General features: G+C 40.3%; 2 protein-coding genes across 6 annotated transcripts in view; one reads left to right on the top strand and one right to left on the bottom strand.

Annotated features, from left to right (window-relative positions):
• Positions 1–11,256, top strand: part of SAMD3 (sterile alpha motif domain containing 3) — a 73,507-nt gene extending 62,251 nt beyond the window's left edge. For both annotated transcript variants that reach the window (XM_025383650.1, XM_025383651.1), the window contains 4 exons: positions 439–639; positions 9,379–9,550; positions 10,142–10,224; positions 10,767–11,256. In XM_025383650.1, coding sequence (XP_025239435.1) covers positions 439–639; positions 9,379–9,550; positions 10,142–10,224; positions 10,767–11,051 — 741 coding nt within the window. In that variant the 3' untranslated portion in view covers positions 11,052–11,256. The remainder of the gene's footprint in view (positions 1–438; positions 640–9,378; positions 9,551–10,141; positions 10,225–10,766) is intronic.
• A 2,857-nt stretch (positions 11,257–14,113) lies between these two features.
• The window catches only part of L3MBTL3 (L3MBTL3, histone methyl-lysine binding protein), a 124,486-nt gene continuing 120,262 nt past the window's right edge, over positions 14,114–18,337 (bottom strand). For all 4 annotated transcript variants that reach the window (XM_025382843.1, XM_025382844.1, XM_025382842.1 and 1 more), the window contains one exon: positions 14,114–15,953. In XM_025382843.1, coding sequence (XP_025238628.1) covers positions 15,810–15,953 — 144 coding nt within the window. In that variant the 3' untranslated portion in view covers positions 14,114–15,809. The remainder of the gene's footprint in view (positions 15,954–18,337) is intronic.

The following is an 18,337-nucleotide window of genomic DNA, read 5'->3' as shown; positions in this document are numbered from 1 at the left end:
TTATATGGCGTGGTACTGCAGCTATAAAAAGTCATTTAAAAAGAAAAAAGATAAACAATAGTAATAACAAAACCTTAATACTTTTAAAAATATCTTCTTAACATTTTATCTTCTAAAATTTAAATGCATAGAAATCAGCAACATTTTATTCAGTGGGAACCTTCTGGATAATCTATCTCCATATACAAGGATAACGCAGGAATTAAAGTAACTCTTTTAGATCTTTCAAGAGAATAGATTGTAATTCCATGATAAGTAATTAACTATCTAATTTATTGTCATTAAAGAGTGTCCATTTATTAGTTATGTTCAATGTCAAGTGTAACCAGGCATGGCGATACTCATCTTAGGAATGAGCTAAGAGTGTGCAGTAACAGCCTGAAATTCATGTTTTCATAGAAACATGGGATCCATTGATACATTGAAAATGTTTTGCAGGAAGAAGCTGTTTGTTTCGATTCTGAGCTGGATGAACATATTAAGTGGTTCCAGCAAGAATATGTGAAAACAGAAAAGGACTGGAGAGAAATTGACAAGAGAATGAGCCAAACTTTGGAAATAAGAAGAAAGATGATTGGCAGCCAAACACCTCTGAAGGACATTCTTAAACTGTTTCCTTTCTTGAAGTGCCCTTATCAGGTATCTTTATTCACTTTATTCTCTCTATATATAATATATATAGTATATATGTGTGTATATATACTATATATATATTAAATATATATACACACACATATACACATATATATTTTAATATTTTATAAATATATATATATATATTTTTTAGACAGAGTCTTGCTCTGTTGCTCAGGCTGGGGTACAGAGGTGCGATCTCAACTCACTGCAACCTCTGCCTCCCAGGTTCAAGCGATTCTCCTGCCTCAGCCTCCTGAGTAGCTGGGACTACAGGTGTGTGCCACCATGCCTGACTAATTTTTGTATTTTCAGTAGAGATGGAGTTTCACCATTTTGACCAGGCTGGTCTTGAACTCCTCACCTCAGGTGATCTGCCTGCCTCGGCCTCCCAAAGTGCTGGGATTACGGTGTCCAAATGGATTTTTCCCTCTTTCCTCTTGGAGTGGTAACAGGACAGCATAGCGAGACAGTGGGGGTGAATCTCAGTGGGACGTGAGGCCCAAAGGGCTGCAACCAGAGTCATTTGATAGGAGTTTCAGGAAGCAGACCCTCCCCACCCACCCTCTTTCCTAACCCTGAAAAAGGAATATTAAAAAAAAAAGAAGAATTTCAGTAAGCGTATCCAGATAATAGGCACTGGCTGCCTTCAGAACTAAAGAGTTCTCTGTCATTGGACATATTGTGGAGGCTGGTGGATCATCACTTAGGGGCATTTTGACAATGTGAATCATTATCCCCTGTCATGCTTCTATATAATCAAGGGAGTTTATTAAGGAACTGTTATTATGCATCCTTACTAAAAATATGTTTCCTTTATGATCCCACATAATTTCATAAGTGTTCTTAAAAATACATGAAATTTAGCGCCGGGCATGGTGGCTCACGCCTGTAATCCCAGCACTTTGGGAGGCTGAGGTGGGTGGATTGCTTGAGCCCAGGAGTTCAAGACCTGCCTGGGCAACCTGGTAAAACCCCATCTCTACTAAAAGTACAAAAATTACCCGAGCTTAGTGGTGCATGCCTGTAGTCCCACTATTCTGGGAGACTAAGGCAGGAGGATCACCTAAGCCTAGGGAGGTCAAGGCTGCAGTGAGCCACGATTGGGCCACTGTACTCCAACCTGGTGACACAGTGAGACCCTGTCTCAAAGAAAAAAAAAAAAATATATATATATATATATATATATTTATGAAATGTAATGGGTGAATCAATCAAATACCCTTCCATTTAGTTCACTTAGAGTGGCCATTCAAGGGTCTTTCACAATTTTAGGGTAATTTTTGGTGGTGGTATATAATGAAAGATCATCAAAGGTTTTACCCGAGAACGTATTTCATGGAGAAATTCTATGTATTCAATTAACCAAATTAAACATGAAACATCTACATATTTTTCTTCTGAACAAAGGGAATTAGGAATTGCCTGTAGGTATTATTTTAATAGTGACATAAGTAGCAAATGTCTGAATGCTCCTCTGTAACAGCATGTTCTCAGTGCTTTCCAAGGATTAATCTACCTAATCCTCTCAGCAACCATACGGTGGCTTTCGCTTGTTTCCCCTTCATCTTCGGGTTATTAGGAACTGTAATAGCCAGTCGCCTCTGGCTGTTAGAAAAGTATGCCAAATGGACACAGCTGCAAAACACAGTCTTAAAGCAAAAGCCTGTCAAACTTACGGTCTAAACATTTCTTACATGTAGAGAGCATGTTTTAATATTAACAGTTCCCAAAGTGCCTAGCAGAGCCACACGTGTGACACAGCAATGTAATCTTGCTGTTTTGAATGCTGAATGAATTAGTGGAGGTTGGTAAGGCTATTGTGATCACTAATGTCGCAGCCTTAGGGGTCTTCATTGGAGTGCAGCCTACAAAGTCCTACTGATGAATATAAATGGACTATGTTAAGCAGCTTTTTATTTTTTTATTTTTATTTTTATTATTTTTTTTTGAGACGGAGTCTCCCTCTGTCGCGCAGGCTGGAGTGCAGTGGCCGGATCTCAGCTCACTGCAAGCTCCGCCTCCCGGGTTTACGCCATTCTCCTGCCTCAGCCTCCCGAGTAGTTGGGACTACAGGCGCCCGCCACCTCGCCCGGCTAATTTTTTTTTGTATTTTTTAGTAGAGACGGGGTTTCACCGTGTTAGCCAGGGTGGTCTCGATCTCCTGACCTCGTGATCTGCCCGTCTCGGCCTCCCAAAGTGCTGGGATTACAGGCTTGAGCCACCGCGCCCGGCCAAGCAGCTTTTTAAAGAACCATTGGTGACAGTAAGGTGGAGGTCTGTCACAGCTTGTGTGAGGAGCAGAGAGATTTCAGACCTGAGGCTGTCCCCTGTGCTTTGTTAAGGCCTCCCACTGTGGCATAGGTGTATCTTCTGCAGCATTCCTCAAGTATTTCACCCTTTATATCCAAAATATGGAGTATGGTTTTTGTAATGACTGTACTTATTGAATAGAGTTGCCTAGTGACTGTTTTTATTGATTGATGATTGATTGATTGAGACAGAGTCTTACTTTGTCACCCAGGCTGGAGTGCAGTGGCACAATCTTGGCTCACTGCAGCCTCTGCCTCCCAGGTTCAAGTGATTCTCCTGCCTCAGCCTCCCAAGTAGCTGGGACTACAGGTGCACACCACCATGCCTGGCTAATTTTTATATTTTTAGTAGAGATAGGGTTTCACCATGTTGGTCAGGCTGGTCTTGGAACTCCTGACTTCAGGTGATCCACCTGCCTTAGCCTCCCAAAGTGCTGGGATTACAGCCGTGAGCCACTGCACCTGACCTTATTGATTGTTTTAAACAAAAGAACGAATCATTTTCGGTTTTTCCAGGAAGTACCTCCCTAACTCAGCCCTATGCAGCTGGGATTTCCAATTTATAAAACCCTTGTGTGCTTCCTAAAATAAAAGCAAGTTTGACCTTGCAAATACCTAGTTAACAAACAATCCCATAAGAAGACAGTTGTCCCTGCACCAAACCACCCCCACCGCCTGTTGCTCCTGCCATTGTGAAAACACTGAGTGCTTAGGGAGCTGGTGGAGACAGGGTGGCAGAACACTAGCAGCTGAGGTGGGGGGTGGTCCTGACTGTTAACACTGACCCTCCATCACCTCCATGCATGCTCATTAACCTCCTTCCTCAAAACACTTTCTTTCAACAAAATATTTAAAAATTCAGAATGTAACAATTTATTAGATTATCTAAAATATTATCAACTAAGAATGTGTTACTGGGATCTATTGGATGTTGCACAAGGCAAGTAGGAGGGAGCTGAGAGAAGGAAAATACCAAACACAAACTGAAACCCTTCCCCAAATTTTCCAAAAAATCCTTTCAGATGTCATAGTTTCTGCTTTCCTGAGAAACAATTTCAATCACCATCTCTTTAAGTGAAGTACATGAGAATCCCAGCTAATAAAGTCTCAAAAAATTAAAAAAATAAAGAATCTGAGTTTGGTTTTGGCCCAAACGGAGTAACTGGTACTGTCCTAGTCTTCCCACTGTTAACATGGATAAAGCTGGAAATAAAAAATATGTATGAGGCAACTGCACTCAGGCATTAGGCAACAGACATTGCAGGACCCTGATCCTTGATAACAGGGAAAGACATAAGATGTGCCTCAGTTTTGTGCATGGGTTACTTTCTAGCTCACTGTACAGAATGGTGGGAGTCAAGCAGAATGCGGAGGTCTCACGGAACTACACAGGAGGAGATCAGAGTTGAGGAATGACGAAGCAGTTGGCCTTTGTAGGACAGGCACTGGAGGAAAGTGGGCTAGAGCCGAAGTCTACACACGGATGCCCTGGGGATCCTTGGCTGAGAGCTGAGACTTCACACAGTGTTGCTAATAAGAATTCAGGCCAGGTGTGGTGGCTCACGCCTGTAATCCCAACACTTTCGGAGGCTGAGGCAGGCAGATCACTTGAGGTCAGGAGTTCGAGACCAGCCTGGCCAACATGGTGCAATGCTGCCTCCACTAAACATACAAAAATTAGCTGGGTGTGGTGGTGCACACCTGTAATCCCAGCTAGTTAGGAGGCTGAGGCAGGAGAATGGCTTGAACCTGGAAGGCGCAGGCACAGTGAGCCAAGATCATGCCACTGGACTCCAGCCTGGGCGATGGAGTGAGATTCTGTCTCAAAAAAAAAAAAAAAGAAAAGAAAAAGAAAAGAAAAAATAATTCTGTTCCAGTGTGTAGAGACCCTGCAGAACACCTCGGGCATTCATCTGAGACTCCAGAAAACAATGGCTCACGAGTGAGAACCATGCCTAAGTTTGAGCCAGGACCTTAGCTAGGACTAAGGACAAACAACAAAACAAAATTGCCCAAAGAAATGATAAAATCAAGTCTGACAGGACCAGAAGATGGACCAGTAATTTATCTGCCTATCAGAATAAAATTTAACACCCTTTAAAGGAACATAATTTAATCCAGACTCCCCACTAGTGGACCATTAGAGGTTACAGTGAGCACTGCCATTCCCATTTCCACCTCTTGGTTCCTGGACCCATGAATTCTGGCTGTGGAAGAAACTGCACCATGTCCTGGATGCCAATTCAGAGCTTATACAGCCTGGGGGAACCTTGTCCCAGCCCCACAAAGTATTGCCACCTAGCTGGTGCTGTAACTGAGTCTTCAACAGGCCCCTCCACCAGTCTGGCAAGCCAGCTGCTTCAGGACAGGATGGTGGGGAACGTGACAAGACCAGTGAATTCCATGTATCATCACCATAGGCAATCTCAGCAGAGAAATGAAATACATGCAGCAGAGAAATGAAATACATGCACACACGCGCGCACACACACGCACACACGAACCAAACTGAAATTCAAACCTGAAAAGAACATTTATCTGAAATGAAAACATCATGTGCACAGGCTTAAGAGCATATTGGAAAATGAAAAGAAAGGAGCTGTGACTCTGAAGATAGATTAATAGGAATTATCCAATCTGAGTAACAGAAAGAAAAAGGATTACGACGATTAATTTGTAGGACATAATCTGGGGTTGTGAAAAGGGAGGCTTTATTTTTTTGTTCCAATGTTTATTTTAGGTTCAGCAGGGTAGATACATCATGCAGGTTTGTTATATAAGTAAACTGCATGTCGTGGGGGTTTGGCGTACAGGTTATTTCATCACCCAGGTAGTGAGCATAATACCTGATAGGTAGTTTTTTGATCCCATCTTCCACCCACCCTCTAATCTCAAGTAGACTCCGAGGTCTATCGTTCCCTTCTTTGTGTCCATGTGGACTCAGTGGTTAGCTCCCACTTATAAGAACGAACATGCAGTATCTGGTTTTCTATTCCTGCATTAATTTGCTTAGAACAATGGCCTCCAGCTGCATCTCTGTTGCTGCAAAGGACATGATTTCATTCTTTTTTATGGCTGTGTAGTATTCTGTGGTGTACGTGTACACTTTCTTTATCCAGTCCGCTATTGATAGGCATCTAGGTGGATTCCGTGTTATTACTATTGTGAATGGTGCTTCAGTGAACATATATGTGCATGTGTCTTTCTTTATATTCCTTTGGGTATATACCCAGTAATGGGATTCCTGGGTCAAATGGTAGCTCTGTTTTAAGTTCTTTGAGAAATCTCCAAACTGCTTTCCACAGTGGCTGAACTAATAATTTACATTCCCGTTAGCAGTGCATAAGTGTTGGAGAGGGAGGCTTTTCTGTGGCTGACCATTCACAGCTGAGAACTTGGCTACACAGACGTTTGTGCTCATAAGTAAATACATTGAGATATAATGGGAGCCAGGTATCTCACTGTTGAAGAGAGTTAGAAGCTTGGGAAGGGGAAGGTTAGGAAAAGCCCTGTGGTATTGGTTTGGAAGTGAAAGTATCAATGTGAACTCATGGTTTTAGTCTTTATGTATGGCTATTTAATATTTACATATAGATATATAGTTATCGATATTTCTGGATCAATGGGTGCCTGTGTTTATGTAAATTAAAACATTTCCTAGATTTCTTCTAAGAGAAAGTGTAAAGCAATAATATGTCTGTAGCAAGTAGTACACCAGGGCTGAAATCTTTTTTTTTTTTTGGTTGGGTATTTTTTTGAGAGAGTGTCTCACTCTGTTGTCCAGGCTGGAGTGTCATGATCATGGCTCACTGCAGCCTCGGCCTCCCAGGGCTCAGGAGATCCTCGTACCTCAGCCTCCTGAGTATCTGGGACTACAGGCGTGTGCCACCATGCCTGGCAAATTTTTGTACTTTTTGTAGAGATGGATTTCGCCCTGTTGCTCATGCAGGTCTCAAACTCCTGGGCTCAAATGATCCTCCTGCCTTGGCCTCCCAAAGTGCTAGGTTACAGGCATGAGCCACAGTGCCTGGCCTAAAATCTTAGTTTTTAAAGATAATTCTTCATGAAAAGGAATCAGGGTTCTTGGAGAAATAGCTCACTACACGGTTGGGGGCAAAACAAAAATGAAAACAACAACAAACCAAGACGAGTTTGAAATACTGTGTAATGCCAGAAATGAAGGAAGTGCTTGCACACTAATAAGGATATGCCAGGAGGGGATGGGAATCCATTTGAAGCGGCTCCTACTGGCCAAGCCTGGGCAATTCGAGCAATTCTATAAGCAATGAAAGGATCAGATTTGTAACCGTTTGGGTAAAATGGGAATTTATTAACCTGTAGTGATAGAAATAAATAAGTAAATATATGTGGAAGAAAAGAAACTATCTTAAAACAGAAAGCCAACTAATCCATGTAGAAAGAATGGAATTAGAAAAGTCGCCATTTGGCAACTATTATAGTAGTACTTGATTCAGGCAAGAATCATTAATGGATGTGGAATCTGATGGATCAGAGTTATACAAAGAACAAGATATTTAAATAAACTCAAGGTATTTCCTTATAAAATACAACATATATTAATTTTACAGTGGAAAAACCTGGTGAATTCCATTTTTAATCAAGTAATAAAAGTTATTATCTCCAATACTGGAACCAGTTACCATTTTGTGCTTCCGGATACAGTGAGAAATGCTAACATTCTTGCCAGAAATGCACATCTGAAATATCGTAAAACTGCCAGGGAGAAATGTTCTACAAAGTAACTGGCCTCCACTTTTCAGAAACTGTCAAGGAAACTAACAAGTTGTTTGAAGCTGGAGACTACAGAGACTGTGGTATCTAAATCTCGTATGTGATCCTGGATTAGATCCTGGACCTGTTAAGAACATGACCGGAACAACTGGCAAATTTGAATGGAATGTGTAGTAGATTTTCCTGAATTTGAGTGTCCTTGTACTTAGGAAATACACAATGAGGTATTAAGGAATAGTGGGGCATTATGTCTATAGCTCATTTTCAAACGGATAAGAAATTGGGGGAAGTTGCACAGGGGGCACTTGTAAGTTCTATTTACTATTTCTGCAACTTCAATGTAAACTTGAAATTATTTCAAAACAAAAAGTTAGAAAACAAATTCTTAGGCTATGAGCCCGGAACAGTGGAGTATTCACCTTCTTCGTCCTTCACTTCACATCTTCCTGCTGAGAAAACAGTTTTCTAAGGGTATTAATCTAGATTAGTGGCCCACTGTGGGTTGCCTGGTAACAAAGACACTGTGCCTTATGCATTCCAGCTTTCTGACAACTTAACTTTCAGACCTAATCTCTGGGCAATTTATAGTCTACCAAAGCATTCAAGGAACAATGAGGCCCAGTGGGTAGTATGTGATTGTTCTTTATAGTTTTAGGAAAAGCAATGACCAAATTTAATTCATATGAGTGTGGGTGGCTAATGATCTGATAATGCCACTCTGTTAAAAACAAGAGGGGGAGTGGTGGGGGAATCCTCTGAGGGGGAAGAATTCAGGCAGTGGTAGGAAGGGGTAGTTTGAGGAAAGGGGCTTCCATAAAGTAAACTGGTTTTGCTTTGACCTTGTAGTCCAATCTGCACATACATTGTTTCTTTTTCTTTCTGTTCAAGACAGGGTCTCACTAAGTTGCCCAGGCTGGAGTACAGTAGCACAGTCTCAGTTCACTGCAGTCTCGATCTCCCCGGGCTCAGGCTATCTTCCCACCTCAGCCTCCTGAGTAGCTGAGACTATACACGTGTGTCACCATGCCCAGCTAATTTTTGTGTGTTTTGTAGAGACAGGGTTTTGCTGTGTTGCCCAGGCTGGTCTCAAACTCCTGGGCACAAATGATCCTCCTGCCCTGGCCTCCCAAAATGCTGGGATTATAAGCATGAGCCACAGTGCTCGGCCATATATTGTTTTTCACTGTTTACCTCTGTCTACTCTTACAGTGTTTCTAAAGCACTCTCCTTTCCCTAGATTTAGGATACTATGGTTAGGTATTTTTCAGGGGTTGCTTCCTAAAATCAGTTTTGTTCTTTGCTGCTTGTTGAACAAGACGTAACAATGTAGTTTACCTAAAGAAATGTAAGCTCTTAGAATCTTAGCTGGGTAACCCAAATAGCCTACATATGCATGTACCCTTTGAATCCTCAATTTAGTTGAGTCTGCATCCAAAGTTTTAATTCTGTAGGTTTAGAAATTTGCCATGCCCATTATTTATCATTTCACATTCATTTCACGCTTTCATTCTTTTCTCCTCCCTCATCCTAAGGCTTTAATTCTCCACTAAAACTTCTAAAATACTGAGTACTTAGTTTAAACCAGCATTCAAAGCTTAATTCTAAAGGTTTTATGTCTTTACATTCTATATATTAGCTTTTCTTGTGATCTGATGTATGTACTGCTTTCTTCTTTTGTCAGATATTCAGAGAATTCCAACTTCTTACAAGAACAGATATTTATAAGAAAACAAGGCACATTTTGGAATCCTATTCAGAAAATATACTGACTTCTTTTTCAGTGGTGGACAATCCAATCAATATTCTATTGCAAGAAAAAATGAAACATTACACAGATGAAGACATGTTGAAATGTTAGTAAACCTTGTGGAGCGGCGTGATTTTGTCTGCTATCTGTCAGGATATCTAGAGAAGTTATGCTTTGGTAGTCAGTAAAATTCAATAATTTACATTTATTGAGTTTAAAAATATATTTAAAAATTATTAAAAATTTACATTACTAAAATATATTTAATAACAATTTTCAATATTTAAGTAATAAGTGAAACAACTGGTGGGGAGAAAAAGAAATTTTCAAATTAGGGGAGGAGGAGAGCTACAGATTTTAAAAGTATGCTGGATATTGTAAAATTATATTTAGGGAACTAGTAACCTGTTAATTTTACAATACACATCACAAGGGGCAGTATAAAATCTTCCTGGCTGATGGACAGACAGTACGGAACTCTTGTCTACTCCTGGCAGTGCTCTGGAGGGCAGACATGAGATTCTGAATGTTTTATTAGAAGAGGGTGTGGTTTAAAAAAGTGTGAAACACTGATCTAGGAAGGTTAGTTTGTTTTCTGTCCAAGGTAACAAAAAATCCAGATGTTTCAATACTAGCTTAGCTTACAACTGCTAAAAGCTTATTTTTACTTCAAATGTTAACGTATTTGCTTTGACAGACATGAAGCTGACAGCCACATGTTTACTCCTCCCAGATGTTTTTGGGGATGATCCCAGTCTTTTTGTCATCATGAATGAACAGGTGTGTAGTATGTGAATAGCCACTGGTTTGACATTTTACATCTTCATGCGATTATTTATATATTTAATTAATTTATTTATATTTTTGAGATAGAGTCTCACTCTGTTGCCCAGACTGGAGTGCAATGGCGTGATCTTGGCTCACTGCAACCTCAGCCTCCCGGTTCAAGCGATTCTTGTGCCTCAGCCTCCTGAGTAGCTGGGATTATAGACATGCACCACCACGCCCAGCTAATTTTTGTATTTTTAGTAGAGACGGGGTTTCATGGTGTTGGTCAGGCTGGTCTGGAACTCCTGACCTCAGGTGATTCACCTGCCTTGGCCTCCCAAAGTGCTGGGATTACAGGCGTGAGCTACCGAGCCCAACCGCGATAACTTATTTAAAAGCAAAGTTGGTGGCCTATTTTGAAGTATGTTTGTCGTATTTACAAATATGCTACATTGCAACAAGCCCATTTATTGTAACACCATGATTAAGTTCAGGTCTGTTTTATTATTTAGCTATTTTACGTATCACAGTAATGACTCCATTCTTTTTTTCAGGTGCAAGTATCCACACCTGTGTTGGAAGTTAAAAACCCTTTCAACATGGAGGTCTGCGAATTTTCTTTATATTTAGAAAGGGAGAGGCTCACAAAGGTGGACGACTGTGTTACAGCCTTGGCTGCGTTGGTAGCTGCCTTTCACGTATTTGGGATTGAGTGTCCAAGAAGACTGTCCCAAACCTTCAACTTCCTAGAAACGTTGATTTTTGATATGCACAGTCCCTATTTTCCTTCTTTGAAAGAAAAGGAAAAGGAAGTAGGATTTCAACTCCCAGTCACTTAATAGCATGCCAAACATTGTACTGGAATTTACCTCTGGGAAAGCTGAAGCTTCATAAAAAATTGTTTTGATTTAGGGTTGTGGTAGAGGTAGGTATGAGAAAAATAATCTTGTATCATAGATGCCAATGAATTTCAATGCTTTCTATCTTTACACTTAGATATTAAGTTCTTTGTGAAATTCTGTAATAAAATTCTACTTCATTAAAGAGCTGTCGATTTATTTTGAGTTTTTAGAAATTCCACGGTTGACGTTATATTTCCAGAGGTGCCTCGGTTTTTTTGAAATACACTGTACTCAAATCTTTCAGCTTAGAGAATGGCCTTGGACTGAACTCAGTGTGCACACTTTATGCCCAGGAGCTGCACATTTGCGGCCGGCCTGTGGGCTGTCTTTTTGGTCTGAACATCACTTGGGAACATTTTGAACTTGCACATTTCAAGAAGGGACACATTAACTCTTCTCTCCCTCAGGGGATCTGCCTTGCCCCAGGAGATCTGGTTGTCTTTAATCGCTTGTTGGGAATAAGGGCTGCGGCACTTTTGAGGTCTCCTCATTGCTGGCTGATCTTGCTGGTACAGGTCCTCAGGTCTGTGACCTGTGTTCATCTGCTACTGCTTCTCGCCTTGGAGACACAGTGACTCATCCTGCATGCCCAACTGGCTACTGCCCAGAGTTCAGTTCTATCTGTTCTGCTCTTAACAATGGCTGCATAAGTACCTTTTGGGTCTAACAAGACTCAGTGCACTCTCCCTCTTTCCAACTATTTCACAAGGTAAAAACTCTAGTTTAAGGTGCCCCTTGATGTTATTATCAAAATATCAATATCAACATTACTTATTAGCTCTGAAAGATAGACCAGGTCCTTTTGGGAACAGAAAAGGGATTTAAGTGTGTTAAAATACCTACACAGCATAATGGGATGAGCATTTCCTGGGTTACATCATCAAATTAATTTTTTTTAAGTTGAAGAAAGGTTCATGTGGGCTGGGCATGGCGGCTCATGCCTGTAATCCTGGCACTTTGGGAGGCCAAGATGGGCAGATCACCTGAGGCCAGGAGTTTGAGACCAGCCTGGCTAATACTGTGAAACCCTGTCTCTACTGAAAAAACAAAAATTAGCCAAGTGTGGTAGCACATGCTGTAGTCTCAGCTACTTGGGAGGCTGAGGCAGGAGAATTGCTTGAACCTGGGAGGCGGAGGTTGCAGTGAGCTGAGATCATGCCACTGCACTCCAACAGGGTGAGACAACAGGGTGAGATTGTGTCTCAAAAAACAAACAAAAAACAAAAGAAAGGTTCATGTGAACTATTGAAGAAATAGTTTTACACTACCCATCTCTGGAAATACTGCAAAGTATTTATTCTATCACTGAAATGTCAACAGCCTGCTAGATACCTTTCTCTCTAATAAGGACTGTTCATTAACATGCTGAAGCCAGTGAGATAAAAGAAGTCAAAGAACAGTTGCCCATTTCTATAATTATTAATTAACTACTTACATCAGGCAGAGTAAGTAACAATTTGGCACAAGTCATTTTGCCTAACCTAGTTCCTATCCTCCAGTACTCACTTCTTCCCTTTCACTAGAATGTACCTTTAGTTCCTTGCAAACTTTCCTTTATTTCCCCAAATCACTCCTTCTTCCTTTTAGTCCTTCATTCCCAAATAAATTTACCAAGTTCTTACAGATTCTTTTCCTTATAAGGTACACACCCCTATGGCTAAAGTTGAATGACAGCCTCTCTCAGGCTGGGACAGGATGACAAGGTAGCTACAGGGAAACTGCAGTGAAGTTTGGCTCCAAGCATGACACAAACATGGGCTAACCTTGAAGGTAGATTCAAGCCGATTTTATTGTCTATCTCAATGGTGTATCTATCCCCAGTGCCCAGCACGGTCCTGACACTTGCTAAATTCAACATTGCTTGACCAACATACCCTATTTTATTTAGGGGCTGAGTCTACTGAATCTAGAAGTTGAAGAATGGCAACCTGAGGACAAATATCAACCTGCAGAAAGGTTTTATTCGGCTTGCACAGTGTTTTCAATTAAAAAAAAAATGCCTTTAGATGGGAAAGTCCTATTCAAGGTGTATATTTCTATTCGTCCCTTTTCTCTCTCTCTCTTTTTTTTTTTTTTGAGATGGGATCTTGCTATGTTGCCTGGGTTGGTCTTGAAATCCTTGGGCTCAAGAGATCCTCCTGCCTCAGCCTCCTGAGTAGCTGGGATTACAGGGTTGAGCCACTGAGCTTGGCTTCCACCATCTGTCTTACCCCAAGCCTGCATCTCTCATTTCAGAGGTCTCCCTACAATCATGGTGCCCTATATTCTCTGTTAAAACTTAGACTATATCCCAGGGATGGAGTGGTGAGAGTTTTCACCTTCTTGAGGTACAGTGAATTCTGCACCACCCTATGGATGCTTAATGCCTTGCCTCTAACATGTAACAACACGCTGCAGAGAATGAGTGGATGTCTTCAATAAGATTTTAAAAATCAGCTGGGAGTGGTGGCTCATGCCTGTAATCCCAGAACTTTGGGAGGCTGAGGCAAGCAGATGACCTGAGGTCAGGCGTTCAAGACCAGCCTGGTCAACATGGTAAAACACCATCTCTACTAAAAATACCAAAATTAGCCAGCCGTGGTGGTGGGCACCTGTAATGCCAGCTACTCAGGAGGCTGAGGCAGGAGAATCACTTGAACCCGGGAGGCAGAGGTTGCAGTGAGCCAAGATCACGCCACTGCACTCCAGCCTGGGGGATAGAATGAGACTCTGTCTCCAGAAAAAAAAGAAGATGTTTAAAATCTCATGATTTAAATTATGCTTTAGTTCTATGCTTTACACTTGAAAAGAAAAATTCCCAATGGGGATGAATTGTACTTGACCTAACAATATAATCTTTCAGTATTTTTGTCATCATCTTGGGACACAGTTTGACAATTCTGAATCCTACAGATTCATTACACAACTAGTAATGTCCGAATACTTGATGCTCTTCCTGCTCTTGTGCTGCCTCTCCTATTTGAGAAGCTTTCTTAAAAATCATACATATGTAAAAAGCATCTGCAATTAAGATTTTATTTCATTCATATCAGATATAACAAGTACAACTTGAATGTACAAATTCTGAACAAAACATAAAAAAGAAAAAAACAACAACAAAAAACTTATTTAAGCAGATTCATGCAAATAAATGACTGGGACACTGTAGATGTCACTGACCCTGTTTTACCTTGAATTGACAAATGCAAAGGACTGCTAATGGACTTCCAACAGGGACATCAAAGGAAGTCCTACATCATAAAAAACGAAAGCAACTAAAGAAGAGGTGGAACTTCCCCCAGAATTCAGACAGCATGCTACAAACTTACTTTCTATTTTTAAAATAGTCCTTGAATAAATATCCAATCCTGGAATCAGAAAGTACATCAAAAGACGGACAAAATAATTTACCTTTTGCCTTAGAAATGCATTCTTGCAAAAGAAACACTACCAGCTATCAATTTATAATCAAGGGTTTTCATTTAAAGTGCATCTGTATGCTTATATATCGAGGCAAAGTATTCTACAGAAAAAGGAATCCTTCCAAGATGGAGGTTCTTGGCTAATTACTTTGGGAAATCACCTCCCTGATCTGTGAGAATTTCAGATTTTGTGTCAAATGAAGTTGCTCCTTCACACCTTGCCTTTTCAGTAAAACCACAACACTCGACACTCGCTCTTCAGCCAACCCTGAAAAAAACCTTTGGGTTTGGAGGACAATGCATGACCTGAGACAGGGCTCTTTACAGATTAGTGTTTCTGTTGACAGAATGAGCTCTCAGTCTCTGTAAAGCACCACAGTTTCCTCAATGACAATTAGAAGCTCAAGATCATCTCATAAATAGTTCAAGACCCTCACAAACATCCCCCCAACCATAACTGCATCCAACTGCATACTCCTCTGATACCATCTGGCTCTTGTAAACACGGGGGCACCAAGATGCGTGAGACTGATGCCACTCAAATACACTACCTAATTTATTTATGTTTATATATTTTATTTTTCAATTCCATTCTTTTATATACACGTTTTTGGTAATTATAGTAAAGATGCTGGTGAAAAGTAATTTGTTTAACATTTCATAATGCGTGCAAAAGGAAAAACACTGATTCAAAGAAAAGTCACTCTTACAACTATTCAGCCCTGACAATTATGACAAGCAGTTAGGCAATATCATGACTTGCAAAGTTATACTTAGCATAATGTTGCAATTCAAAATATGGCACAAAATTAACAATACAGATAACAGTCCTACCGGCTAAACTTAGCCAGGTTTTGACTAATTTGGTTTAAATTGAAATTTGATTATATAAAAAGGTTTCTGAAAGTATTGAAAAAGAAACAGTGTACATGAAAGAGAATTCAACAATGTTTACAAAATGCCAAAAGTTCTTACTCTGCCCCCCCCATTACCATAAATAATTAATGAAGTCCCCCTTTCCCCCCACCCCCCAGACTCAAAAAGATTTACAAAGATAAATTTAGCTCAGTGAACAGAACCAAAAGATGACTGTTGTTAGACAGTACCTGGTTAAAAGCTCAAGCACTTTCATAAGAATTCATATATATTGTCTCTTGAGGAATATAAATAATCCGATAGTGTTGCTCTTTTGAGTTTTGGAGACTTCTCATTTAGGAGTTATAACCGTCCTTGTGCTTTGAATAAAACATGAGCTTTAAAGCAGAATGCTGATGGTATTCAGAATTCACCATCTTCAAAGTTCATTGTGAGAATTCTTTTCTGCAGCTTTGAACATCAGGATGGAATTGAAAATTTTGAGAGCAGGGCCCAGTTTAATGCTCATAATTTTAACAATGTCTGTTTGAGTCATAAGTAGAAATGCTTCTCCATCAATTTGCTAAAATGGGGGAAAAAACACCAGAATGTGGATTAACAAGATGCAGTGCTGTAGAAAATATTCAAGGTGAAATTATCAGCTGTCTTCTACATAGCAATGCTAAAAAAGCACACATAGAGGTTCATGTGTGCAATGACATTTCTTGATATATGGACCTTTTTTATCCACAACGACACACCCAAAAGTGGACTGGGAACAAAGTAAACTAATTCACCTGAAAAATCAGCCCACAGGAAAATAGAAGGTACTCATACCTTCCTGTGATCACTCTGAATTAGGTGTAGAGTTAAGAAGAATATGGAAAAATTCAGGGTGGCCAAAGTCTAGTTTTTATCATGGCAGTTTTTAAAATTAGAAGAGGTGACAGGTACATGAATGTTAGTGGACATAAAATAATTCAGAAAAACATATCAGCTAATTCCAACTTTTTTTTTTTTCCCCCCCAAAATTAGCCTTCCACCATGAAGAAAATCAGAGAGATAACACTTATTTCTAGTGTGGCCACAGTTAGTCTTTGCACACTGAAGAAAAGCCTTTACTAACAGGGGCAATCAAACAGTGAATGTGAGGCTGGTGTTGAGAGTCACTGACTTTAAGGTGGTTCTTCTAATACTCGGGTAGGGTAACCATGAGAAAGACCCTTCCTCTCTCTGGGCATCTTCTAAGACAAAAGTCTATGCTTCTGAAAAATAGGCTACTATTCTCTAGAAGTTCAAAGGTACAACACATCTTTTAGGTTAAAAGATAAAATGCTATGAAGATGATGTCTGGCTTACTGGGCAGAGCAAAGAAACAGTCTTTCAGCTCTTAGGTAACTTTGTCACCTTAAAAAAAAAAAAGTTTCCCTTTTAGTTTTCCCACCTTATACAAAAAGTCAAACGCACGTTTGTTCTCTGCCTTAGAACATCAGAAACCTTGACAGCAATGCACTCTGTTATGGGATGAATGGTGTCCCTGTCACAAATTCGTTATGTTGATGTCCTGACCCCCAGTACCTCAGAATGTGACTTTTATTTGGAAATAGGGTCCAGGCAGAGGTAACTGGTTAAGCTGAGGCCACACTGGAGTAGGTTGGGTGCCTAATCCAATTATGACTGGTATCCTCATAAAAAGGAGAGATCTGGAGAAAGAGACACACATAGAGGGAAGGCAATGTAAAGACCCAAAGAGAGACTACAAGAGACACACATAGAGGGAAGGCAACGTAAAGACCCAAAGAGAGACAACCATCTACAAGTCAAGGAGAGGCTACAAGTCAAGCCCAGGAGAGATCCTTTCCTCATAGCCCGCGGGAGGAAGCAACTCTGCCAACCCCCTGACTGCTAGCCTTCTTCAGATTCTCAGCTTCTAGAACTGCGAGACAATGCATTTCTGCTATTTAAGCCACCGGTTTGTGGTTGGCATTGTTATGGTGGCCCTAGCAAACTAAGACAACTCTAAATGCCGCTAACAGTTCTCTAAACAAAGGCTGATATAATTAAATGGCTACTTCTTAAGATTTTCCTCTCTCCTTTAAAAATGAAAGACTTGTAAATATAGACTGCCTAAATGCTTCATCAGCAAGAACTGGAGTCATCTTAGACAACTTCTTCAAGTAACAATTATATGGAAAAAGTGTGCTAATTTCAGTAAAAAGACATCCTGCTGTTGTAAACTAGAAGGAAAAATTGTTCCAATGTTAATCTCCAAGTGCAACACCGTTAAGCGGCAGTATGAGAAATGTTCTCCTGTTTTTTGGAAACATTTCGTCTGTTCTCATTTGCTTGTGCTATGACAGCCCTCTGATAAAGCAAGGTCAGGAAGAAAGGCAGATCTATTAACATTTTGCTCAACCAAAGCAGACCTTAGTACAATGGATAGCCTGTAGAAGTCTTCTAAGTCATTAATGAAAGTGTCCACTGACATTCCCAAGGAGCCCACTACAAAGACTGATTGGTTTATTATAACCTTGGCCCTACTGAAGGCTTGCGGCAGACACCAAGTCTCCTTCTGAAACTATGTAAGAGTATAACATAACAGATGACTGATGAAAAGAAACATTCAGAGAACTTAGTGGCTGGGATTTGAAGTTAAAAGTGGGACACGAAGGATACATTTTGGTAGGTTGTTATTTATAAGGTTACATACACTAGAAAGAAAAATCTTGAGGCTACTTCTAAACTCTTTATTATATACAGGTTGCTCTGACATGTGGCCATAAGAATAAGCCTTTACTGGAAGGAAGTAAACTTTATTCAAGAAAGTAGATCCTAAGAACAACAGTGACCACTGCAATGTATTACAAGGCTTACTTTTTTTTATTAGCTTCTGCAATGCATATATAATGCTGTAATTCCAGACCCTACATGTCTTGCTAATGGCCCCAAACGAGGGAGAGGGATGTG

This window comes from Theropithecus gelada, chromosome 4 (assembly GCF_003255815.1).
Source record: "Theropithecus gelada isolate Dixy chromosome 4, Tgel_1.0, whole genome shotgun sequence".
Taxonomy (NCBI): domain Eukaryota; kingdom Metazoa; phylum Chordata; class Mammalia; order Primates; family Cercopithecidae; genus Theropithecus; species Theropithecus gelada.
Note: the sequence above shows the minus strand (reverse complement) of the source record. Positions and strands in the feature narration are given on the sequence as shown.